The sequence below is a fragment of the Lampetra fluviatilis genome, chromosome 27 (assembly GCF_964198595.1).
Source record: "Lampetra fluviatilis chromosome 27, kcLamFluv1.1, whole genome shotgun sequence".
Lineage (NCBI taxonomy): Eukaryota > Metazoa > Chordata > Hyperoartia > Petromyzontiformes > Petromyzontidae > Lampetra > Lampetra fluviatilis.
Window position 1 is genome coordinate 1,847,954 of NC_136301.1, and position 19,808 is coordinate 1,867,761.

A 19,808-nucleotide genomic window follows, 5' to 3' on the forward strand; every position below is an offset into this window, starting at 1 on the left:
TTCTACGCTGATTGTTTAATTGGAGGCCGGCAGCCACGGCTGCTGCTGCTCTGACAGTCCTGACCACCACGCCCCCCCCCCCCCCGTGTTTCGCTTCCGGGGTCACGACCCTCCCTCGCGCGGAGGGATACACCCCTCGCGCTGTTTGGCTATTGTGTCCCACACCAAGCAACTAAATAAATTAATAAAACAACCACCACCCCCCTCACCACCACCCGTCGGCGAGGTCTCGCGAACCACATCGCAACGTATGCGGCACCGACGCAGACTCGAACGGGCCCGCCTTGAACGCCTCAGCGTCGTCGTCGTCGTCCTCCGCCGCCTTTTTGCCGTGCGAGTTCGAGCCCCCCCCCCCCCCCTTCTGAGAGCTTTTAGACGAGCAAGCCGAGCGCGCCGCCCTATTTGTCTGCAGCGGAGGGACACCGGCGGAGTCGTGAGCGCGACGCGGCCCAGCTGAGGCGCAGTGAAGCCGTGACGTAGGGCGCCCACCATTGAGTTCAACGCGTCCCTAGCGCTGCCGCTCGTCACCTCTTCCCTCCCTCTCCTTCTCTTCCTCCGTGTCTCTGCGGGCCGCGACACGACTCTAGGTAAACGCCACGAGCTAAGAGGGCCGCCGTGCGGTGGAAGTCGACGTCGCCCGAGGCGGCCCCGGGGAGTGGGGGGGAGGGTTGGTGGGGGGAGGAGGCTAGGCGAGCCGAGGGCTGTGGGGCAGCGAGCAGGCCGCCGTGGATACCCGCCTGAGAATTTTGTGAAGATTTTCCGTAATCGTACAAATCCGCGGTGGATGTTCGTGTTAAGTGGTCTACGGGGGGGTGTTTGTGAGTCGGGAGTGCGAGAAGGGGGGAGACGCCGCGGTTCGGCTTCGTTTTCGGCGATGCGCCGCTGAGGGATTGTCCACGTCGTGCGGTATCGGCCGCTTTAACGACGGCAGATCGTCGTGTTCGGCACTCGCACAACGCCTCGTCACGGGCGATTCGTGGTGATTTCGGATATGTGCGCCTTCCTGTCGCCACGCAGAATCCAGCAGCCGTAGGGCAGGTGGAATGAGACGAGTCTGATTAAGGGGCATCGCCTGAAACGGCAGTTTTATCGGTTTTGTGTGTGTACACACACAAGTGTAGGGTACGTATGTACGTGTGTGTATACACAAGTGTACACACGCCTACATATGCGTACGTACATACAAATACGGACCTGAGTCTACATGCGCTTTATAACAAGGTAAGAGGCGAATGAGACAAAGGTTTTTGGCAATAACCAATGTTTACAATCAGTGGTATACAGTACATACTATGTGCGTGTACTTGTCCATGTGTGTACATATGTACATGCACACGTAATACACAAACGTCAGTACATGTGTGTACTAACAACACGAGACCCAGTGAGCTGAAGGTTTTTCGTAAATGTCACATTTGCATATGGGAATATGCAGTGGACGTGTACATTATACTGGTATAAACAAACTTGAGCGTTTACGCGTGATCTTTTACAACCACGTAAAAGGCCAAATGGGAGACGAAGCTATTTCGTAAAAGGGTAGCCTACAGTATATGACACATAGATGTACATACTAGCATACTTGAATGTATGGCCAGGCATTCATTCTCTAACAAAGGGTTGAATCTGGAAAGCGTACAGATGTCTACATTAGCACGCACACTGTATACATACATCCGCATCATCATTGCCATGGGCCATGGTTAATCCACTGCTGGATGAAGGCCTCCCCCAAGCCGTGCCCCCCCCCTCCTGCCTCACGATCCAACAATCCACGCCGAACCTGATTCATCGCTCCATCTCCTCTGTGGGCATCTATCGAAGTACACGCACACACACCTGGGTTTACATGCATCATCTTACACTGGGACTAATGTAATTAATAATAAAATATACATAATTTAAAATCGGCCCATATATATATCCACACGTTTATGTACGTATAATTTAAAGGTATAACAGATGTGTGTTAGATACAATACAAAAGTTCCCCGGCCAGACGTTTTAGACTGTTCAGTGCTGTTAGCAAGCGTCATGGTGTTGGGTGGCATTCGCCCAGTACTGCCGTTTCGTTTACACAACGAACTTTACTTCAGGCTAAGTCGACCTAGGGGAGGGGACACGGCAGAATGAGTACTGTAGTACAATATGTGCATACAGCGCTCGCAATAATTGCGCTCAGCAGCAGATGCACGTTGTACGCGTATGTTTATTCACACCTGCGTATACAAATGATCGTGTGTGTGTGTACCTCGTACATGAACTTTTATAACCCATATTGAGAGCTCACAAAGATAAAAAAAAAATCTCATCGGTGAGTACATGTCTTCATGTACAGTTTACACATGTACACGTGCATGAAGTGAAGCCGATACTTGAACTCTATTGATTAACAATATCTACGTATGCGGGACATGTGGACATACGTAGATATGTATACACTTGATGTTGTGTGTTCACACGCGAGTTATTTAACCAGGTAAAGAGCTTCGCTGATACGAAGGTGCCTCGAATAACGCACGCGTATGTGTTGAGTGTACGTACCCCTATGTATGTTGAACTTCTTTCGCACCGTACGTAGCCAACCTTACTCATCGGAGGGGCGTATACGTATAACTGTACAAATGCTCTTGTAGGTGTACGCACACAAACTCTGTCAATTGACACATTCATTGCAACGTGTCCTGCCTGAATGTGTATTTCTATATCCTGTGCCTACTTTGTAATTTCTACGGGAGCAGTCCACGGCTGAGCTCCGGAAAATATCCCCGCCTCGCTGTTTGGAAACGGCGGGGGAGGGGGGGGCTGACAATTCTTACAAAGGAGAACTCGTGTATGGTAGTAAGTACCGTGTGTCTATTCGTGAGTACATCGTATGCCCAGCTGAGAGCACGTTGCTACGAAGTTAGGTGTTTATTACGCTGTACGGCGTTGTACACTCGTGTGTACGTGTGTGTTGTACACGCGTGTGTACGTGTGTGTTGGACACGCGTTGTGTACGTGTGTGTTGGACACGCGTTGTGTACGTGTGTATTGGACACGCGTTGTGTACGTGTGTGTTGGACACGCGTTGTGTACGTGTGTATTGGACACGCGTTGTGTACGTGTGTGTTGGACACGCGTGTGTGTTGGACACGCGTTGTGTACGTGTGTGTTGGACACGCGTTGTGTACGTGTGTATTGGACACGCGTTGTGTACGTGTGTATTGGACACGCGTTGTGTACGTGTGTATTGGACACGCGTTGTGTACGTGTGTGTTGGACACGCGTGTGTGTTGGACACGCGTTGTGTACGTGTGTGTTGGACACGCGTTGTGTACGTGTGTATTGGACACGCGTTGTGTACGTGTGTATTGGACACGCGTTGTGTACGTGTGTATTGGACACGCGTTGTGTACGTGTGTATTGTACACGCGTGTGTACGTGTGTATTGGACACGCGGTGTGTACGTGTGTGTTGTACACTCGTGTGTACGTGTGTGTTGTACACGCGTTGTGTACGTGTGTATTGGACACGCGTTGTGTACGTGTGTATTGGACACGCGTTGTGTACGTGTGTATTGGACACGCGTTGTGTACGTGTGTGTTGGACACGCGTTGTGTACGTGTGTGTTGGACACGCGTTGTGTACGTGTGTGTTGGACACGCGTTGTGTACGTGTGTGTTGGACACGCGTTGTGTACGTGTGTGTTGGACACGCGTTGTGTACGTGTGTATTGGACACGCGTTGTGTACGTGTGTGTTGGACACGCGTTGTGTACGTGTGTATTGGACACGCGTTGTGTACGTGTGTATTGGACACGCGTTGTGTACGTGTGTATTGGACACGCGTTGTGTACGTGTGTATTGGACACGCGTTGTGTACGTGTGTATTGGACACGCGTTGTGTACGTGTGTATTGGACACGCGTTGTGTACGTGTGCGTTGTACGTGCGCTGCCATCTCAGTCCGCTGCTGGATGAAGGCATCTCGCCCGTCCTGTACAAATCGTGGCGACGAGGGTGTAATGTAGCCATACTTCCCCACGCCGGTCGGCAGCGCACGTGTGTGTACGTAGGAGTAGAGCACAACACACCAACAATGTCAACCCCACGGCGACCCGAGTTCGATCCGGGCCACACCATTGAGCCGGCCTCATCACCAGTACAGCACTGGGGAGACACAGGCGAATGGACGGTGCCATCCTCTCGTGCTCAGTTCTGACCTTAATAGGCGCTCGCAAACAGCGCTCGCCTCAACAGCCTGGAAGGCCACACGCGGGGCGTCTTTTCCTATATAAAGGTCAAATACTAAATGCCGTCTTTGTGCGCATGTGTGTCGGCGCATGTGTGCGCGTGTGTGCGTGTGTATATGGGTGGACAGTATTGCCGTGTACCTGTTTGTGTTGTGGGGAACCGGTCACGGTCCTCGTCCGAGTAGCGATGTAAACATCAGCGCTGGGAAGACAAAGGCGGCCAGGCGTGGTCCTTGTGCCGGCTTCACAGGTGCTCGCTAACAGCACTCGCCCCAACAGTCGGGGGGGGGGGGGGTCTTTGTATTCCTATGTGCACAAGTACGGCTTTTTATATTATCGCTTCGTGTGTACAATATTTGTGGATCTATTATGGATCCGGACAGGTGGCTCGGTAGTTAAGTGCGAGTTCAAATCCTCTAATTGGGGCGGGTTGACTCTGCCCATCATCCTTGCCGGGTCGATAAAATCGGTACCACTTTATTGGAAAGTCAACTGTGGCCCGTCCAATGGAAGATAATCTTTTCCCCCTCCGTATGGAATGTGGAATTTCCACAACCGCCTCCGGGCTGTGAACAGTCAATTGGCACCAGTGGGCCAATGCTAATTTGACGTCCCATTTATCAAGTTTTTGTAGGTCAATACCACACTGACCGGCGTGGTGAAGTATGGTCAAATATCCTCCACGACCTCGCACGGCACGGGGAGGCTCTCATCCAGCAGTGGATTGACACGTGCTGGTCCTTGTACGCGTGTGGCCCAGTTGGGTATGCGTGTCTTCTTACACGTCTGCTGCCGGGTTTGTACTGTATTGCCAGCTTGTGTTCACGTGTGTGTCCATGGGTGGTGATGTATGCATCTCTCGATGTGGCGTTGTATGTTCTTGAAAGGACATTTATGTGTGTATGGATATATAGGTACGTCATATTTGTAAGTATAATCACAGTATTTATATATATAGGACAGTATAATATGTATGTTTTTTAAATATCCATGTTCTGTATATGTGTGTGTGTGTAACCATGCATATGCTATCATGTACAGCATGCGTGTGTATTTGTATCCATGTATATGTGTATGTACTAGACGTGGATGTCTGTATATTAATGTACGGTGTGTATTTAAATTACATTATATGGTACAAAGGCCTTCATCCAGCAATGCATTGATACATGTCTGTGCATTCAATTGACATGCGCGTGTCGTATGTCGGTGTATTTGTCTATGTATGTATTTATAAGTAAGTGTATGTCTCGTGTAGTAGGTGTATTGTATAGTCAGTGTATTTATTTATGTGTTTGTATAATTATTTACGTGTATGTGTACTATGTTAGTAACTTTGTACTGCAATGCACGTACGTACATTGGCAATAATTGTATGTGCATAAGCAGTTATGCGTATTGTATACGCTTATTCACATGCTATATATTAAAACATGATGCGTGTATCGATGTGTGTGTGCTGTATATCGTTGTATACACCTCACCGGTGTAGTGTCGTGGTGGGTTGGCGTGCGCGCTGTGAACCCTGCGACCCGAGTTAAATGCCGAATGTCTGCACCGGTCCAGGGCCTGCCCACCCTTGGTGCGCTGTCTGCCCAAGCATTGGGGAGACAAAGGCGGCCGGGCATGCTTGCCGGCCACCAACCCCCTTCGTGTGTGGCCTTAATAGGTGCTCGCTAACAAGCGCCTGCCTCAACACTCTGTAACAAGGGGGCGCGGGGGGTTATTCGTCTTTGTGCGTTATCAAAAGACAAAGACACGCACGCATCCTAGGCCCTGTCAACATGTCGCGAATTTCTGCTCAACGCAATCCTCCCACTTGTCACACAGCTCGTGTCGGCCCCCCCCCCCCATCATCTGGAAGGGCTGATGGGTTCGACACCCGGCCGCGGCTGCAAGTGCTAGCGACAAACCCCGAGGTGGGACAGCGTTCGGGAAGGACGTCCCTAGCGGCCATGAGAAACCCTCAAATGGCGGCGGTGGCTGAGACAGGATTGTGACCAGGGGTTGAACCGGGTTGAGGAGCCTTCGCGGTTGTGAGTGTGTGTGGTTGTGTGTGGTGTTGATTGTGCTGGGTGGGTGGGTGTGTGGTTGGAGAGAGCGAGGGGAGAGGTGGTGCTGAGTGAGTCTGGGTGCGGGGCTTCGTGCCACTGGGTGGGGTGACGGCGCCGCGGGGTTTTAGATGTGTGTGTGAGTGAGTGTGTGATATGTATGTGTGTGGTGTGTGTGATATGTAAGTGTGTGTGGTGTGTGAGTAGTGTGTGTATGTGTGAGTGTTTGATAGGTGTGTGGTGTGTGATATGTGATATGTGCGAGTGTGTGTGAGTGTTTGATTGGTGTGTGGGAGTGTGTGTGTGAGTGTTTGATTGGTGTGTGGGAGTGTGTGTGTGAGTGTTTGATTGGTGTGTGGGAGTGTGTGTGTGAGTGTTTGATTGGTGTGTGGGAGTGTGTGTGTGAGTGTTTGATTGGTGTGTGGGAGTGTGTGTGTGAGTGTTTGATTGGTGTGTGTGAGTGCACGTGGTCACAGTGTGAGATATGTTTGTGTGTGATCAGTGTGTGGGATCAGTGCGAGTCTGCGTGTGTTTATGTGATATGTTCGTATGAAGGGTGTGTACGTGATGAGCGTGTGATCGGTGTGTGATGAGTGCCTGTGGGTCGTGTTATGTGATTGGTGTGTGTGTGCTGTGTAGGTATTAGACGTGAATGCGACGTATGCAATATGTAGGTGTTGTGTGTATGTGATGGTTGTCACGAGATAGTGACGTGTAATACTGTATGTACAGTACTGTTGTGTGTGTGTGTGTATATCTATGATGTGTGATGCAGTGTTTTGTGCAGACCGTGTGTATTGTGTGATGTACGAATGCGTACGTGGTCTGAGTGTATGACGAGCGTGTATATACGAGTGAGGATCTGCGTGATTGTGTAAGTGTGTGTGAATGTTTCTCCAAGTGTCTTTGCGATTGTGTAAGAGTGTGTATGTCTGTGTGTTTATCTGAATGACTGTGTCTTTCAGTGTGATTGTCTCCTGTATGTGTGTGTGAATGTCTTTGTTTTTGTATGTGTCTATTTATGTATACGAGTGTTTGTATTGGTCCCATGTATATCTGTGTGCCCATTAGTTCGTCTGTGTGTCACTGCGTATACTCTTGTTTTGTGGGGAGCGGCAGTGTAGCGGGTCATCCCGCTGCGCTACCAACCCCGCGAACCCAAGTTCGAATCCCGCTCACGGCCACCAACACCAGTGACGATGATCTGAACCGGCCCTGGGCCTCCTCCCCTAGGTCGACTCAGCCTCACAAACGAGCAACTGGTGCGGTGTGTAAACATCGCCACTGGGGAGACAAAGGCGGCCGGGCGTCGGTACTGGCCACCCCCTTGGTGTGTCGTGTCAGCCTTCGTAGGTGGCCGCACAAGTGGTATGGCCAAAAACCCGGCGACCAGAGTTCTATTCCCGTTCACAACCAACAACAGTGGCAGATATATTTAAACCAGTCCTGCCCCCCCCCCCGTCCCCATAGGTCGACTCGGCCCTCAGTGAATGCGTTGGAAGACAAAGGCTGTGGTGCAGGCCGTCCACCCCTTTCGCGTGCCATGCTTGTTGGCCTTAATAGGTGCTCGCAAATAGCACTTGCCCCCGGCAGTCTATGATAGGTAATATGGGATGTGGGGTGGGGGGGGGTCTTTGTGTGTGTGTGTGTGTGCATTGTGAGTTGTATAGGTCTTCACACGAGCTGTCTGGGTCTCCTGACCCTGCGACTCACTGTCATCCAAACCAAACATCACAATTACACGAAGTTCCATAAACACAGCCGCAACCACCACGGTGTTGTGTGGATCTGCTGCGGTTATTGTGCGAATGTTGGCGTGGTTATTGCGCGGCTGCTGCCGCCGTTAGTGCGTGTGATTGCCTCGTGGTTTTATGGCGGTATTGTGGTTGTGTTATGCCTGTGTTGTGGTTTTGGCTGCACTCTGATTGTTGTGTGAATCTGTTTTGGTTGTGCAGTTGCGTTGTGGTTGTTGTGTGGTTGTGGAGTGTTTGTGTGGTTGTGGAGTGTTTGTGTGGTTGTTGCTGCGGTTGTGTGGTTTTGTTGTGGCTGCGTGCTTTTTGTTGTGTGGCTTTGTTGTGGTTGTCATGTGGCAGTGTTTTGGCTTTGGGTGAGCTGTGGTTGTTGGGTAGTTGTGTTGTGGCTATGCGCGTGTGTTGGGTTTTGTGTGCTTGTGTTTTGTCTGGCTCTGTTGTGGTTGTGTTGTGGCTATGTTGTGGCTGTTGTTTGGATGTGTTGTGTGGCTGTATGGTTGTGTTGCAACGTTGTGGTTGTTTTGTGGTTGATGGGTGGTCGTTTTTTGGCTGGTATTGTAGTTTTGTGGTTGTTGTGGTTAACATGTTGTGGTGGTATTGTAGTTGTGTGCTTGTGTTGTGGGTGTGTATCTGTTGTAATTGTATTGTGGTTGTTTGGATGTGTTGTGTGGGTGTATTGTGGGTGTGTGGGTGTATTGTGGGTGTGTGGGTGTATTGTGGTTGTTGCAATGTTGTTGTTGTATTGTGGTTGATGGGTGGCTGTGTTTTGGCTCATATTGTGTTTGAATGGCTGTTTTGGTTAACATGTGGTTGTGTGGTTGTGGTTGTGTTGTAGTTGTATTGTGGTTGTGTCTGTTGTAGGTGTGTCTGTGTAGTTGTGACTTGTTGTGTTTTGGTTATTGTGTTAACGTGTGTTCTGCTTGTTTTGTGGCCGTGTGGCTGCTTTGTAGTTGTTGTTTGGCTATGTTGTGGCTTAATTATGCTTGTGTTGCTGTGTTGTGGTTGTTGTGGCAGTGTTCTGGTTGTGTGGTGTTTGTGGTTGTGTTTTATTCGTGTGGTTGTTGTAGTAATTTGACCGGTGTGGCTGTTGTTTGTTTGTGTTAAAGTTATACATCCGTGCGGTTGAGTTGCAGCTCTCGGTAGAGGCTGGGCCCCGTGTGTGTGTGCGTGTGCGTAACGCGCAACCCCGAGTGGTGAATTCCTGCAGTTTACGCCGATTTGGAGTGGATAAATACCCTTAACTTCCCTTGAACGTAGTTACGTCCCCTTAAATTCCCCAAGCAAGGGAAATCCATTGAAGTTGTTTGTTGGTAAGCAACTCCAGGCCTGTGTGATTTTTCTCCACACTTTGTCGCGCTCGGCTTTTGGCCGCGTTCTGCTCTGGTTGTGGTGCCCCCTTTTGTGCGGTTGCGGTGGTTTGTGTTGTTACGGCTTTCGTGGTGTTCTGTTGTGCCCCGTTGTCGTCGGTGAGTGGTGGCTGTTGCGTGGTTGACTCGCCAAGCGCGTTGGCTGGCCCTTGTCTGCAACACACGGGGATCTGTAATGGAGGCCAGCCCTGCCTGTTTCTCCACGCGGAGACTCCGTGAGCAACCTCTCCCCTCCTCCTCCTTATCCTCTCCCATCCACCCCCACCACCACTAGCTCCCTTCTGTCCCGACTGACCCTATCATCACCATCATTGTTATCATCACAATCCTCATCGTTGCCATCATTGTCATAAGCCATTGTTATCATCATAACAATCCTCATCACTATCATGGTCATCATTTTCATAACCCATTGTCATTGTCACGATCCTCATGATCACCATCGTGGTCATCGTTATTGTCATCACCATTGTTATTGTCATGATCCTCAACATCACTATCATGGTCAGCACCATCGTCACGATCATCATCATTGTCACAATCCTCATCGCCGCCATGTTCATTACCACCATCGTCATTCTCATCATCATTATCTTTGTTGCAATTACGCTACCTTGCAGGACCGGGCTCCCCACCTCTTAATAGGTCAGCTAGGGTGACCCAGGATTGATAGAGGGGGCTACGTAATGTCAGTGACTACGGTCTTTGACGAGTGCGCATTGTGTGCTTGTGTGTGAGCCAGTGTGTATGTTGGCACGTGTATTTGTTGGCTGGCCTTTGTTAGAGGGAGCTTATGTATTGGTGGCATCTGTATTTGCCTGTGTGTGTTTTATCTCCCACGTATTCTGTCAGTGTATAATGATAAACTAAATTAATTTGCAGCTCTCTATTAATCCACTGCTGGATGAAGGCCTCCGCATGCCTTGACGGTCATTAGGGTTGTTTGACTATACTTCTCCTTGCTGGTCACTCCCAGGTTGGAAAAGCAGTGGGTGACAAAACCGTTTGGACTGTCAATCGCCACTGATGTTAAGCCGTGGCCGGCAATGGACCTCTTGGTCACGGGTTCATCATAATATGCGCATCTTTACGCCTGCACGAAGACCTTGTGTGTGTGTGTGTATGTGTGTGCTCGTACGCCTATATTAAAACGCACCTTGTGCACGTGTGCGCGCTCGTGTTAACTAATCCGAGTGTTGTGTGTCTCTCCCTTCCCTTGAATCTGCTGACTGCGTTTTGTCCTCCCCGCAGTGAATGGTAGTGTCTAGAGAGGGTATGTCCCTTCAGCTGAAAGGTGCCAATGTCCGACCAGCCTAACCACCATCCAGGGGGGTCCACGCTACGCCGCACAACACGCAGCAACGCCGGGGTGCGGGCTTCCCACACGGACGCAAGTACCCACTGGTGAGTGCGCACACACGCACGTACAGCACGGATAGTCGTGCCTAAGGCCACGGTATCTCGAATGCTAGGACTAACACTTCCTACATATGTGAGCGTGTTTGTATGTGTGCGTGTGTTGAAATAAGTGCTCGCTAACAGCACTTGCCCCAACATTCTGTTAAGGCTATATGCGGGGGGGGGATCTTTGTCTTCTGTGTGTTTGCATGTGTGGAGAGCGGTGATGTAGCGGTTATCGCCATATGAAATGCATTCACGGCCAAAACTGGTGACGATTATCTGAACTGGTCCTTGGTCTCCCTTAAGTGTGTTGTAAACAATCGCCGCTATGGAGACGAAGGCTGGTGGAAATGATGCTGGCCACCCACCCCCTCGTGTGCCGTGCTGACCCTTCATAGGGGACTGCTGGTTAACAGCACTTGCCCCAACAGTCTGCTAAGGCTATGCGGTGGGGACCTTTGTCTTTGTGTTTGCATGTCTAGGTCGAGGGGGGAGGCTCCTAAGCGCAGAGCTTCGCGGTCGCCCGTCGCGCGACACACCAAGCCACGGACGTGAGAGAGCGAGCGCACACACGCGTGTAAACATACAAACAGTTGTATCGAACGGTCACACATGGATGCAGTGACTCGCACATGTGGTCAGTTGCTGCTCACCTGCACGCAATCGCTCGCTCACACGAACACAACCACTCGCATTTGCACAGTTACGCACATGCACGCACACGCATGCACACTCACGCACACACACGCACACGATCACCTGACGCACAATTTCTCGTGGACGTTTGCATCCAGATGCTTGCACGTGTATTCGCCGATTCACACGCCCACACGCGCACATACAGGACGAGTGGTAATTTTGTAAAATAATATTCAAGCTGCCCACTCAGTGACGCGGCGCGACAGTGTTGCGAGTTCATAATTCAACTACTGGATGCCGACGTCGGCACAATTCCAACGCCATTCAAGCAACGGTGCTTGAAATTCCACATCCTTGTATGGTGTGTACCAGCTGATCCACAAGACAACCACTGCTGACTTCCTAAACATTTCTTCTCATTTTATATGACCCCGGAGATTTGGTGATAATGACGATGACCCTGCTGATGATTACGATCGCAATCATGATAATGACGACTATGAAAACGGAGTGGTGACAAAGCAGAGTCAACCCTCGATCGGAGTTGAATTGTTGTCTCCCTTGCGGCTCGTAGGTCCGCCAAGGGTGGGACGAGCGCGGCTTGGAACGCCCCCGGAGCGTCAGCAACCTCGTCCTCCTCCTCTGCGTCGTCGTCGTCATCGTCATCATTGGCGGCAGCGCCTGGCGAAGGAGAAAGAGGAGGAAGAGAGGCGTCAGCGGCTGACGGAGTCGCCAGCCAGGCCGGCGATTCGAAGGCGGCGGCGGCGCCGGTGGCGGCGGCGGCGACCAGGCAAGCGCCAAGGATCCACGTTTGTTTTTGGGTTTGGCCACGTGGGAGGAAGATTTTTTATTTAAACTGAATGCTAAACTACGATAGGCAATTTTTTTTCTTTTACCAGGCAAGCCCCCCGCTGAGCTATAATATAGCTCTTTTTCAGAAGCGACCTTTCCACAAATGATTGCTCAACGAAGTGGCTTCCATCATGTGGAAATTTATAGCAGCAGCCAAATACTTTTAAACGCACGTCGATTTTAAATGTGGAGGAAAAAACCGGAGGACCCAGAGAAACATCCACACCACCACGGGCGAGAGAGACTTGCAAACTCCAAATATACACGAGTCGTCATGGTCGGGATCGAACCCACAACCTTTATACCAGGCGAGGTAGTAAATATCTTGCCACTGCAGCACCCCCATATTATTATTTCAATCTGGATATTATTATTATTTACACGCGGCTAATATATCGATCAAATTCTGAAAGAGAAATTTCCTCCTCACCGGTGGCTTAAGACTTCCTGTCTGAGTTTATTGTCGACGCACAGGTGAGCATTGCTCACGTAGTCGCCGTTGTTTATTTAAATCGTGGACTTCTATTCGACGCCGACCCGTGGAGTTTGTCAAGTCCTCGTCTGTGGATCACGTTGACTCTATTTAATGTGATGATTGCCATTGCATCGATAACCCTGTTATTATTATTATCGCCGCGTCAATGCACCTGTGACCTTGTTTGTCGCCCTCAGGAAGGGCAACCAGGACAGGGGAGGGGGCAGCCGGGGAGGGCAGCGGGGGCAGGGAGGGGCGGGGCGGGGGAGAGGGCGGGGAGCCAATCAAGGGCAGTCGCAAAGCAAGGGCCCTAAGAGGTGAGTGTGCACCACCCACTCACCTACCCACCTACCCACCGCCAGCCGTCATTAAGTGCCATGTGGTACCGCCTGTTTGTCCTGCCTCTCTGTGTGCGCCGTTTGTCTCGTGGGTACCGCCATACCTGGTGGTTCTGCTCGTTGAGAGGAGGAGGGGGACATCGCCTGACAGAGCCTCTGCCCCTCTGCCCCCCTTTGATCTGCATAGGCCCGGAGTTGAGGAGCCGACGGTCAGGACAAGTCGTCCGAAGAAGAGGAAGGAAGAGGAGCGAGTGGAGGGGAGCAAAACCGTTAGCCGGTGCGGGCGCGTGTCTGCGTGTCCTCGTGTCCGCGTGTCCTCGTGTCTGCGTGTCCTCGTGTCCGCGTGTCTGCGTGTCCGCGTGTCCTCGTGTCCGCGTGTCTGCGTGTCCGCGTGTCTGCGTGTCCGCGTGTCTGCGTGTCTGCGTGTCCGCGTGTCTGCGTGTCCGCGTGTCCGCGTGTCTGCGTGTCCGCGTGTCTGCGTGTCCGCGTGTCTGCGTGTCCTCGTGTCCGTGTGTCTGCGTGTCCGCGTGTCTGCGTGTCCGCGTGTCCGCGTGTCCGCGTGTCCTCGTGTCCGCGTGTCTGCGTGTCTGCGTGTCCGCGTGTCCGCGTGTCCGTGTGTCTGCGTGTCCGCGTGTCTGCGTGTCCTCGTGTCCGCGTGTCCGCGTGTCCGCGTGTCCTCGTGTCCGCGTGTCCTCGTGTCCGCGTGTCCTCGTGTCCGCGTGTCCTCGTGTCCTCGTGTCCGCGTGTCCTCGTGTCCGCGTGTCCTCGTGTCCTCGTGTCCGCGTGTCCGCGTGTCCGCGTGTCCGCGTGTCCGCGTGTCCGCGTGTCCGCGTGTCCGCGTGTCGACCATATAAATAAACGATCAATAGTGCGGTCGAGCCGATAAATGAAGGAGCAGTCGAACGAGCGAGCCGAGTGTCTGCGTCTGTCCCTCATTTAGAGTGGGAAGCTCCAAGCTGGCGTCGCGGCCCAGGCCAGCTCAGCAGCAGGAGGCAGCAGCAGCAGCAGCAGTGACAAAACCCGTGACGGAGTCTGCGTCCAGCGCGCCCTCCTCCTCCACGCCCGGGGCAGCCCAGGGAGCCGCACTCAAGCAGGTGCGATACCAGCGCAGTCATCACAATGACCAATGCATTCATTGCAATACAGTCACAATTACTTGCACTACAGTTATAGCAGTGTGGATTTATGTAGCGTCTCGCTGTGACTGCACCTCAAGACAACCGCGTCTTGAGATGCCGATCCCTTATTTTATAGCGAGAGGCCGGCAGGCGTAGGGAGCAGGAGGAGGAGATGAGGAAGGCCGTAAGCCTGGACCTGAGCAAGGGGCACGGAGTGAACGAACAGCATGGATGGATAGGTGGAAAGGGAGTTTCACACTGAGGATATCTTGCATGTATGTAGAACTTACTTCGCACTGTACGTAGCCAACTGCGTGCGAAGGACGACAAACTAAACACAAAAGCCGTTCGAAAGATATGTTTTCAATTGAGATTGAAAAGTTCACATCTCCAGTGGCTTCCTCATAAATTCTACACACGAATGATTTGCCACAATGGAACAAACGGGTGCTGTTGGGCGACGTGACGTATGATTTATTGACGTGTCGACGTCTGTGCATCGTCATCGGCTGCTGCTGCTGCTGGAGGATGAGAAGGCCTCCTCAAGCCCATCACCGTCCCTCACGGTCACGAGGCGCAACGATCCGTCGGGCTCCTGCGCGACAGGCTGAACGCATCGCTGCGCCAAACGTGTGCGCGCTCGCCCACTCCTGCGCGACAGGCTGAACGCATCGCTGCGCCACGTGTGTGCGCTCGCCGCCCACTTGCGCCGTGGCAAGGAGCGTCGCGAGATGACGCCGCGTGGCGTCACCGCGATTGCGCGCACGCGTGACGTGTGACATCATTGCCTTGGGCGAGGCAGCTCGCCCAATTGACGCCATGTTTTGGCCGTTATTTTTTATATCTTTCCACGGTCGTCTTTCTGGGTAAAGACAACAACACTTTATTTCATTTTGAATAGTCTCTTTTATGAGAGCCTTCGTTAGACTAAACTGTTGTTATTTTAGCTGGTCAGACCCACTGAGCTATGTAGCTCTTTTTCAGAAGCGACCTGGCCACAAATGATGGCTCCGTAACGTTGCTTATCATGTGGACATTTATAGCAGCCAAATACTCTAAAAGGCATGTTTATAAATGTGGAGGGAAAAACTGGAGGACCCGGAGAAAAATCCACACAAACACGGGAAGAATGAACACACAAACTCCAAATATACAGTAGGCATCAGGGTCTGGATCGAACGCACGACCTCCCACCGTGACCCTATGGACAGAGCTAAGGCATATATGCTTTCGATGTTTCAATTAATGCGATGAAGCGTCACATCCTTTCCACGGGTCAGGGGTTGAGAATATCTCGTGGCACCACTCACTCGGCGGTCCAACAACCCCAACACCAATCACTATTTGTGCATCCCAACTTCCGGCACGGTCGAGCATGGCGTCAACAGCCGGCAACTTCTGCCTCGCTTGTTCTTCTCCTCGACCTCCCTCAGACCAAGGAGCACCAGGCCAAAGGTCGTGGGTCCTCCCGCACGACCTCCAGCCACCGTCGGGCCAAGCCCGGCGCTGCCCCCCATCTCGTCGCAGCCTCCTCGTCCTCGGCACCGACACCGCCGCCGCTGTCGTCACTGCTAACATCGTCCGCAGCGGCAGCGGCAGCAGCAGCGACCGCTCCAATCGCCACGGAGCCGTTGACTCACGGCAACGCCAAGGCGACGGACGTGACGGCCTCGGCCACCTCGTCGTCATCGTCGTCGTCGTCCTCCTCCTCGTCATCCTCGTCGTCGTCGTCGTCTTCGTCGTCGTCTTCGTCGTCGTCATCGTCAGCCGTGTCCCCCAGGGTCAGCCCCAGCGCCAACTTGCTGAAGCTGCGGCTGAGCTCGGCTCAGGGACCTCCGCCGCCTCCTGGGCAGCCTCCCTCCTCATCGTCGTCGTCGACAGCGGTAGCCACCGCCACCACTGCCGCCGCCACCTCCTCACCCACCGCGACTGTCGCAGCAGCAGCAGCGTCGTCGTCTTCAGCGGCGGCATCGTCGTCGTCGTCATCGCTGGGCTCCGCCCCACAGGTGCGTGACATCTGAGCTTTATCCTCAAGCTGACCTCGGTCCGAACCCCCCGAGGTCGCCTGCGGAGTCGTAGGAACTGAGAATGGCCGGTGGTAGCGTGGGCAGGTGAGCTGGTGTGGGGGTGTGTGTGTGCACGCGTGTGTCTGCAGGAAGGTTCGTAATGGCTGTGTTGGAGATAGTCGTCGTGCGCTGCCAAGATCTCCCGGGCGATGGGTCTGGGTGAAGATGAGATGATGATGGTTACAAAGATGCTGATGATGCAGACGTATCATTCTGGTTATACTGATGATGAAGTCATGTTGAGGTAGTTTTAGGTGAGCATCAGAATCGGAGGCAGTTTGCCAGAGGCCGGTGGGAACATCTGAGCAGAACGTGTTTGTTGCTTTCCTCATCTCCCCTCCCCCTCATCTCCCCCTCCCCTCCCCCTCCTCTCCCCCTCCTCTCCCCCTCCCCTCCCCCTCCCCTCCTCCTCCCCCTCCCCTCCCCCTCCCCCTCTTCTCCCCCTCTTCTCCCCCTCCTCTCCCCCTCCTCTCCCCCTCCTCTCCCCCTCCTCCTCCCCCTCCCCTCCTCCTCCCCTCCTCTCCCCCTCCTCTCCCCCTCCTCTCCCCCTCCTCTCCCCCTCCTCTCCCCCTCCTCTATCCCACAGGGGCTGGCTGTTGCGTCGTCATCGACGTCGGCAGCCGCTGCTGCCGCGGCGTTTGCACTCTCGCTGTCGGCGCCACCCGGCGTTTCCGTGGCGACGGGCGCCAGGGAGACGAGGGCCGGACCCTCCGGGCTGCAGGCGAAGCTCGCCAGTGAGCCCCACCCCTAGCCGCTCCTCCAGGCTTGCCCCCAGCACGACCACCGCCACATGCCCACAGCCACATGCCCCCAGCACGACCACCGCCACATGCCCACAGCCACATGCCCCCAGCACGACCACCGCCACATGCCCACAGCCACATGCCCCCAGCACGACCACAGCCACATGCCCACCGCCACATGCCCACCGCCACATGCCCACCGCCACATGCCCACAGCCACATGCCCACAGCCACATGCCCACCGCCACATGCCCACAGTCACATGCCCACAGCCACATGCCCCCAGCACGACCACAGCCACATGCCCACCGCCACATGCCCACCGCCACATGCCCACCGCCACATGCCCACCGCCACATGCCCACCGCCACATGCCCACCGCCACATGCCCACCGCCACATGCCCACCGCCACATGCCCCCAGCACGACCACCGCCACATGCCCACAGCCACATGCCCACAGCCACATGCCCACCGCCACATGCCCACCGCCACATGCCCACAGCCACATGCCCCCAGCACGACCACCGCCACATGCCCACAGCCACATGCCCACAGCCACATGCCCACAGCCACATGCCCACCGCCACATGCCCACCGCCACATGCCCACAGCCACATGCCCACAGCCACATGCCCACAGCCACATGCCCACCGCCACATGCCCACAGCCACATGCCCACAGCCACATGCCCACAGCCACATGCCCACCGCCACATGCCCACAGCCACATGCCCACAGCCACATGCCCACAGCCACATGCCCACCGCCACATGCCCACCGCCACGTGCCCACAGCCACGTGCCCACCGCCACGTGCCCACCGCCACGTGCCCACAGCCACATGCCCACCGCCACATGCCCACCGCCACATGCCCACCGCCACATGCCCACCGCCACATGCCCACCGCCACATGCCCACAGCCACATGCCCCCAGCACGACCACCGCCACATGCCCACAGCCACATGCCCCCAGCACGACCACAGCCACATGCCCACCGCCACATGCCCACAGCCACATGCCCACAGCCACATGCCCACCGCCACATGCCCACAGCCACATGCCCACCGCCACATGCCCACCGCCACATGCCCACAGCCACATGCCCACAGCCACATGCCCACAGCCACATGCCCACCGCCACATGCCCACCGCCACATGCCCACCGCCACATGCCCACAGCCACATGCCCACCGCCACATGCCCACAGCCACATGCCCACAGCCACATGCCCACCGCCACATGCCCACCGCCACATGCCCACCGCCACATGCCCACCGCCACATGCCCACCGCCACATGCCCACCGCCACATGCCCACAGCCACATGCCCACCGCCACATGCCCACAGCCACATGCCCACAGCCACATGCCCACAGCCACATGCCCACAGCCACATGCCCACAGCCACATGCCCACAGCCACATGCCCACAGCCACATGCCCACAGCCACATGCCCACCGCCACATGCCCACAGCCACATGCCCACCGCCACATGCCCACCGCCACATGCCCACAGCCACATGCCCACAGCCACATGCCCACCGCCACATGCCCACCGCCACATGCCCACCGCCACATGCCCACAGCCACATGCCCACAGCCACATGCCCACAGCCACATGCCCACAGCCACATGCCCACAGCCACATGCCCACCGCCACATGCCCACAGCCACATGCCCACAGCCACATGCCCACAGCCACATGCCCACAGCCACATGCCCACAGCCACATGCCCACAGCCACATGCCCACAGCCCAGCTCACAGCCAAGCTCACAGCCCTGCCCCCAGCCCAGCTCACCGCCCTGCCCACAGCCAACAGACCAGCCGACAGCCCAGGCCACCACCCTGCCCACAGGCCAGCTGACAGCCCTGCCCATTGCACTGCCCACAGCCCTCCTCAGCCCTGCCCCCAGCCCTGTCCACATCCTTCTCACTGCCCTGCCCACCCCCCGCTCGCAGCCCAGGGTCGGAATTGCACCCATGACCTCCTCTTTACCAGGCGAGGTATTTAACATCTCGCCACTGTGGTGCCCCAGACCCACGTCTCAAACCCAGGAACTTGGTGTCTGTGATGTGGCCATTACGAACGCCTGCTCGTGTGTGCATGTGTAGGTCTGCGTAAGGGCAGCAGTAAGAAGAGGAGCGAGTCCCCTCCATTGGAGCTCCCCGGGCTACGGAGGAGCACTCGCCTCAAAACCACGGGCTCGTGTGCTAGCACTAGGTACCACTCGCACGGTGACTCGCACGCTGACTCGCACAAGTCCCACTCGCTACTAACAATGGTGACGAATATCTCAACTGGTCCTGGGCCTCGCCTAGGTCGATTCGGCCTTAAATGAGTACCCGGTGCGTTGTGCAAATGTAAGCACTGGGGAGATGATTGCGGCTGAGCGTGGCGCTGGCCACCCACCCCCTCGTGTGCCATGCCGGCCGTAATAGGCAACTCGCTACACTAACAGCACTTGCCCCAAACAGCCTGGTAAAAGCTATGTGGGGGAAGCTTTGTGTGTGGTTGCGTGCACTGACATCCCACCCACCACTTCCCCACCCCCCCCCCCCCGTAGCCGCCGCGGCTCTGGACTGGGCAAGCGCGGGGGTGGGGTGGCAGAATCGCGCAGACAGGACAAGATGGCCGACAGCGATGGGAACCAGGAAGGAGGAGGTGGAGGTGGCGGAGGCGGCGGCGGCGGAGGAGGAGGAGGCGGTGGAGGCAGCGCAGGGCCCGGAGGGGCTCGGCCCCTGGACGACGCCCCCCAGGGAGCCGCCGGTGG

General features: G+C 54.8%; 1 protein-coding gene across 1 annotated transcript in view; it reads left to right on the top strand.

The window, feature by feature from the left end:
- Positions 1-204: 204 nt before the first annotated feature.
- Positions 205-19,808, top strand: part of TRIP12 (thyroid hormone receptor interactor 12) — a 50,408-nt gene continuing 30,804 nt past the window's right edge. Inside the window, exons 1-11 of the mRNA XM_078869008.1 lie at positions 205-587; positions 10,654-10,806; positions 11,286-11,354; positions 12,017-12,232; positions 12,967-13,086; positions 13,295-13,384; positions 14,048-14,201; positions 15,659-16,231; positions 16,878-17,025; positions 19,150-19,258; positions 19,602-19,804. Coding sequence (XP_078725134.1) covers positions 10,703-10,806; positions 11,286-11,354; positions 12,017-12,232; positions 12,967-13,086; positions 13,295-13,384; positions 14,048-14,201; positions 15,659-16,231; positions 16,878-17,025; positions 19,150-19,258; positions 19,602-19,804 — 1,786 coding nt within the window. The 5' untranslated portion in view covers positions 205-587; positions 10,654-10,702. The remainder of the gene's footprint in view (positions 588-10,653; positions 10,807-11,285; positions 11,355-12,016; positions 12,233-12,966; positions 13,087-13,294; positions 13,385-14,047; positions 14,202-15,658; positions 16,232-16,877; positions 17,026-19,149; positions 19,259-19,601; positions 19,805-19,808) is intronic.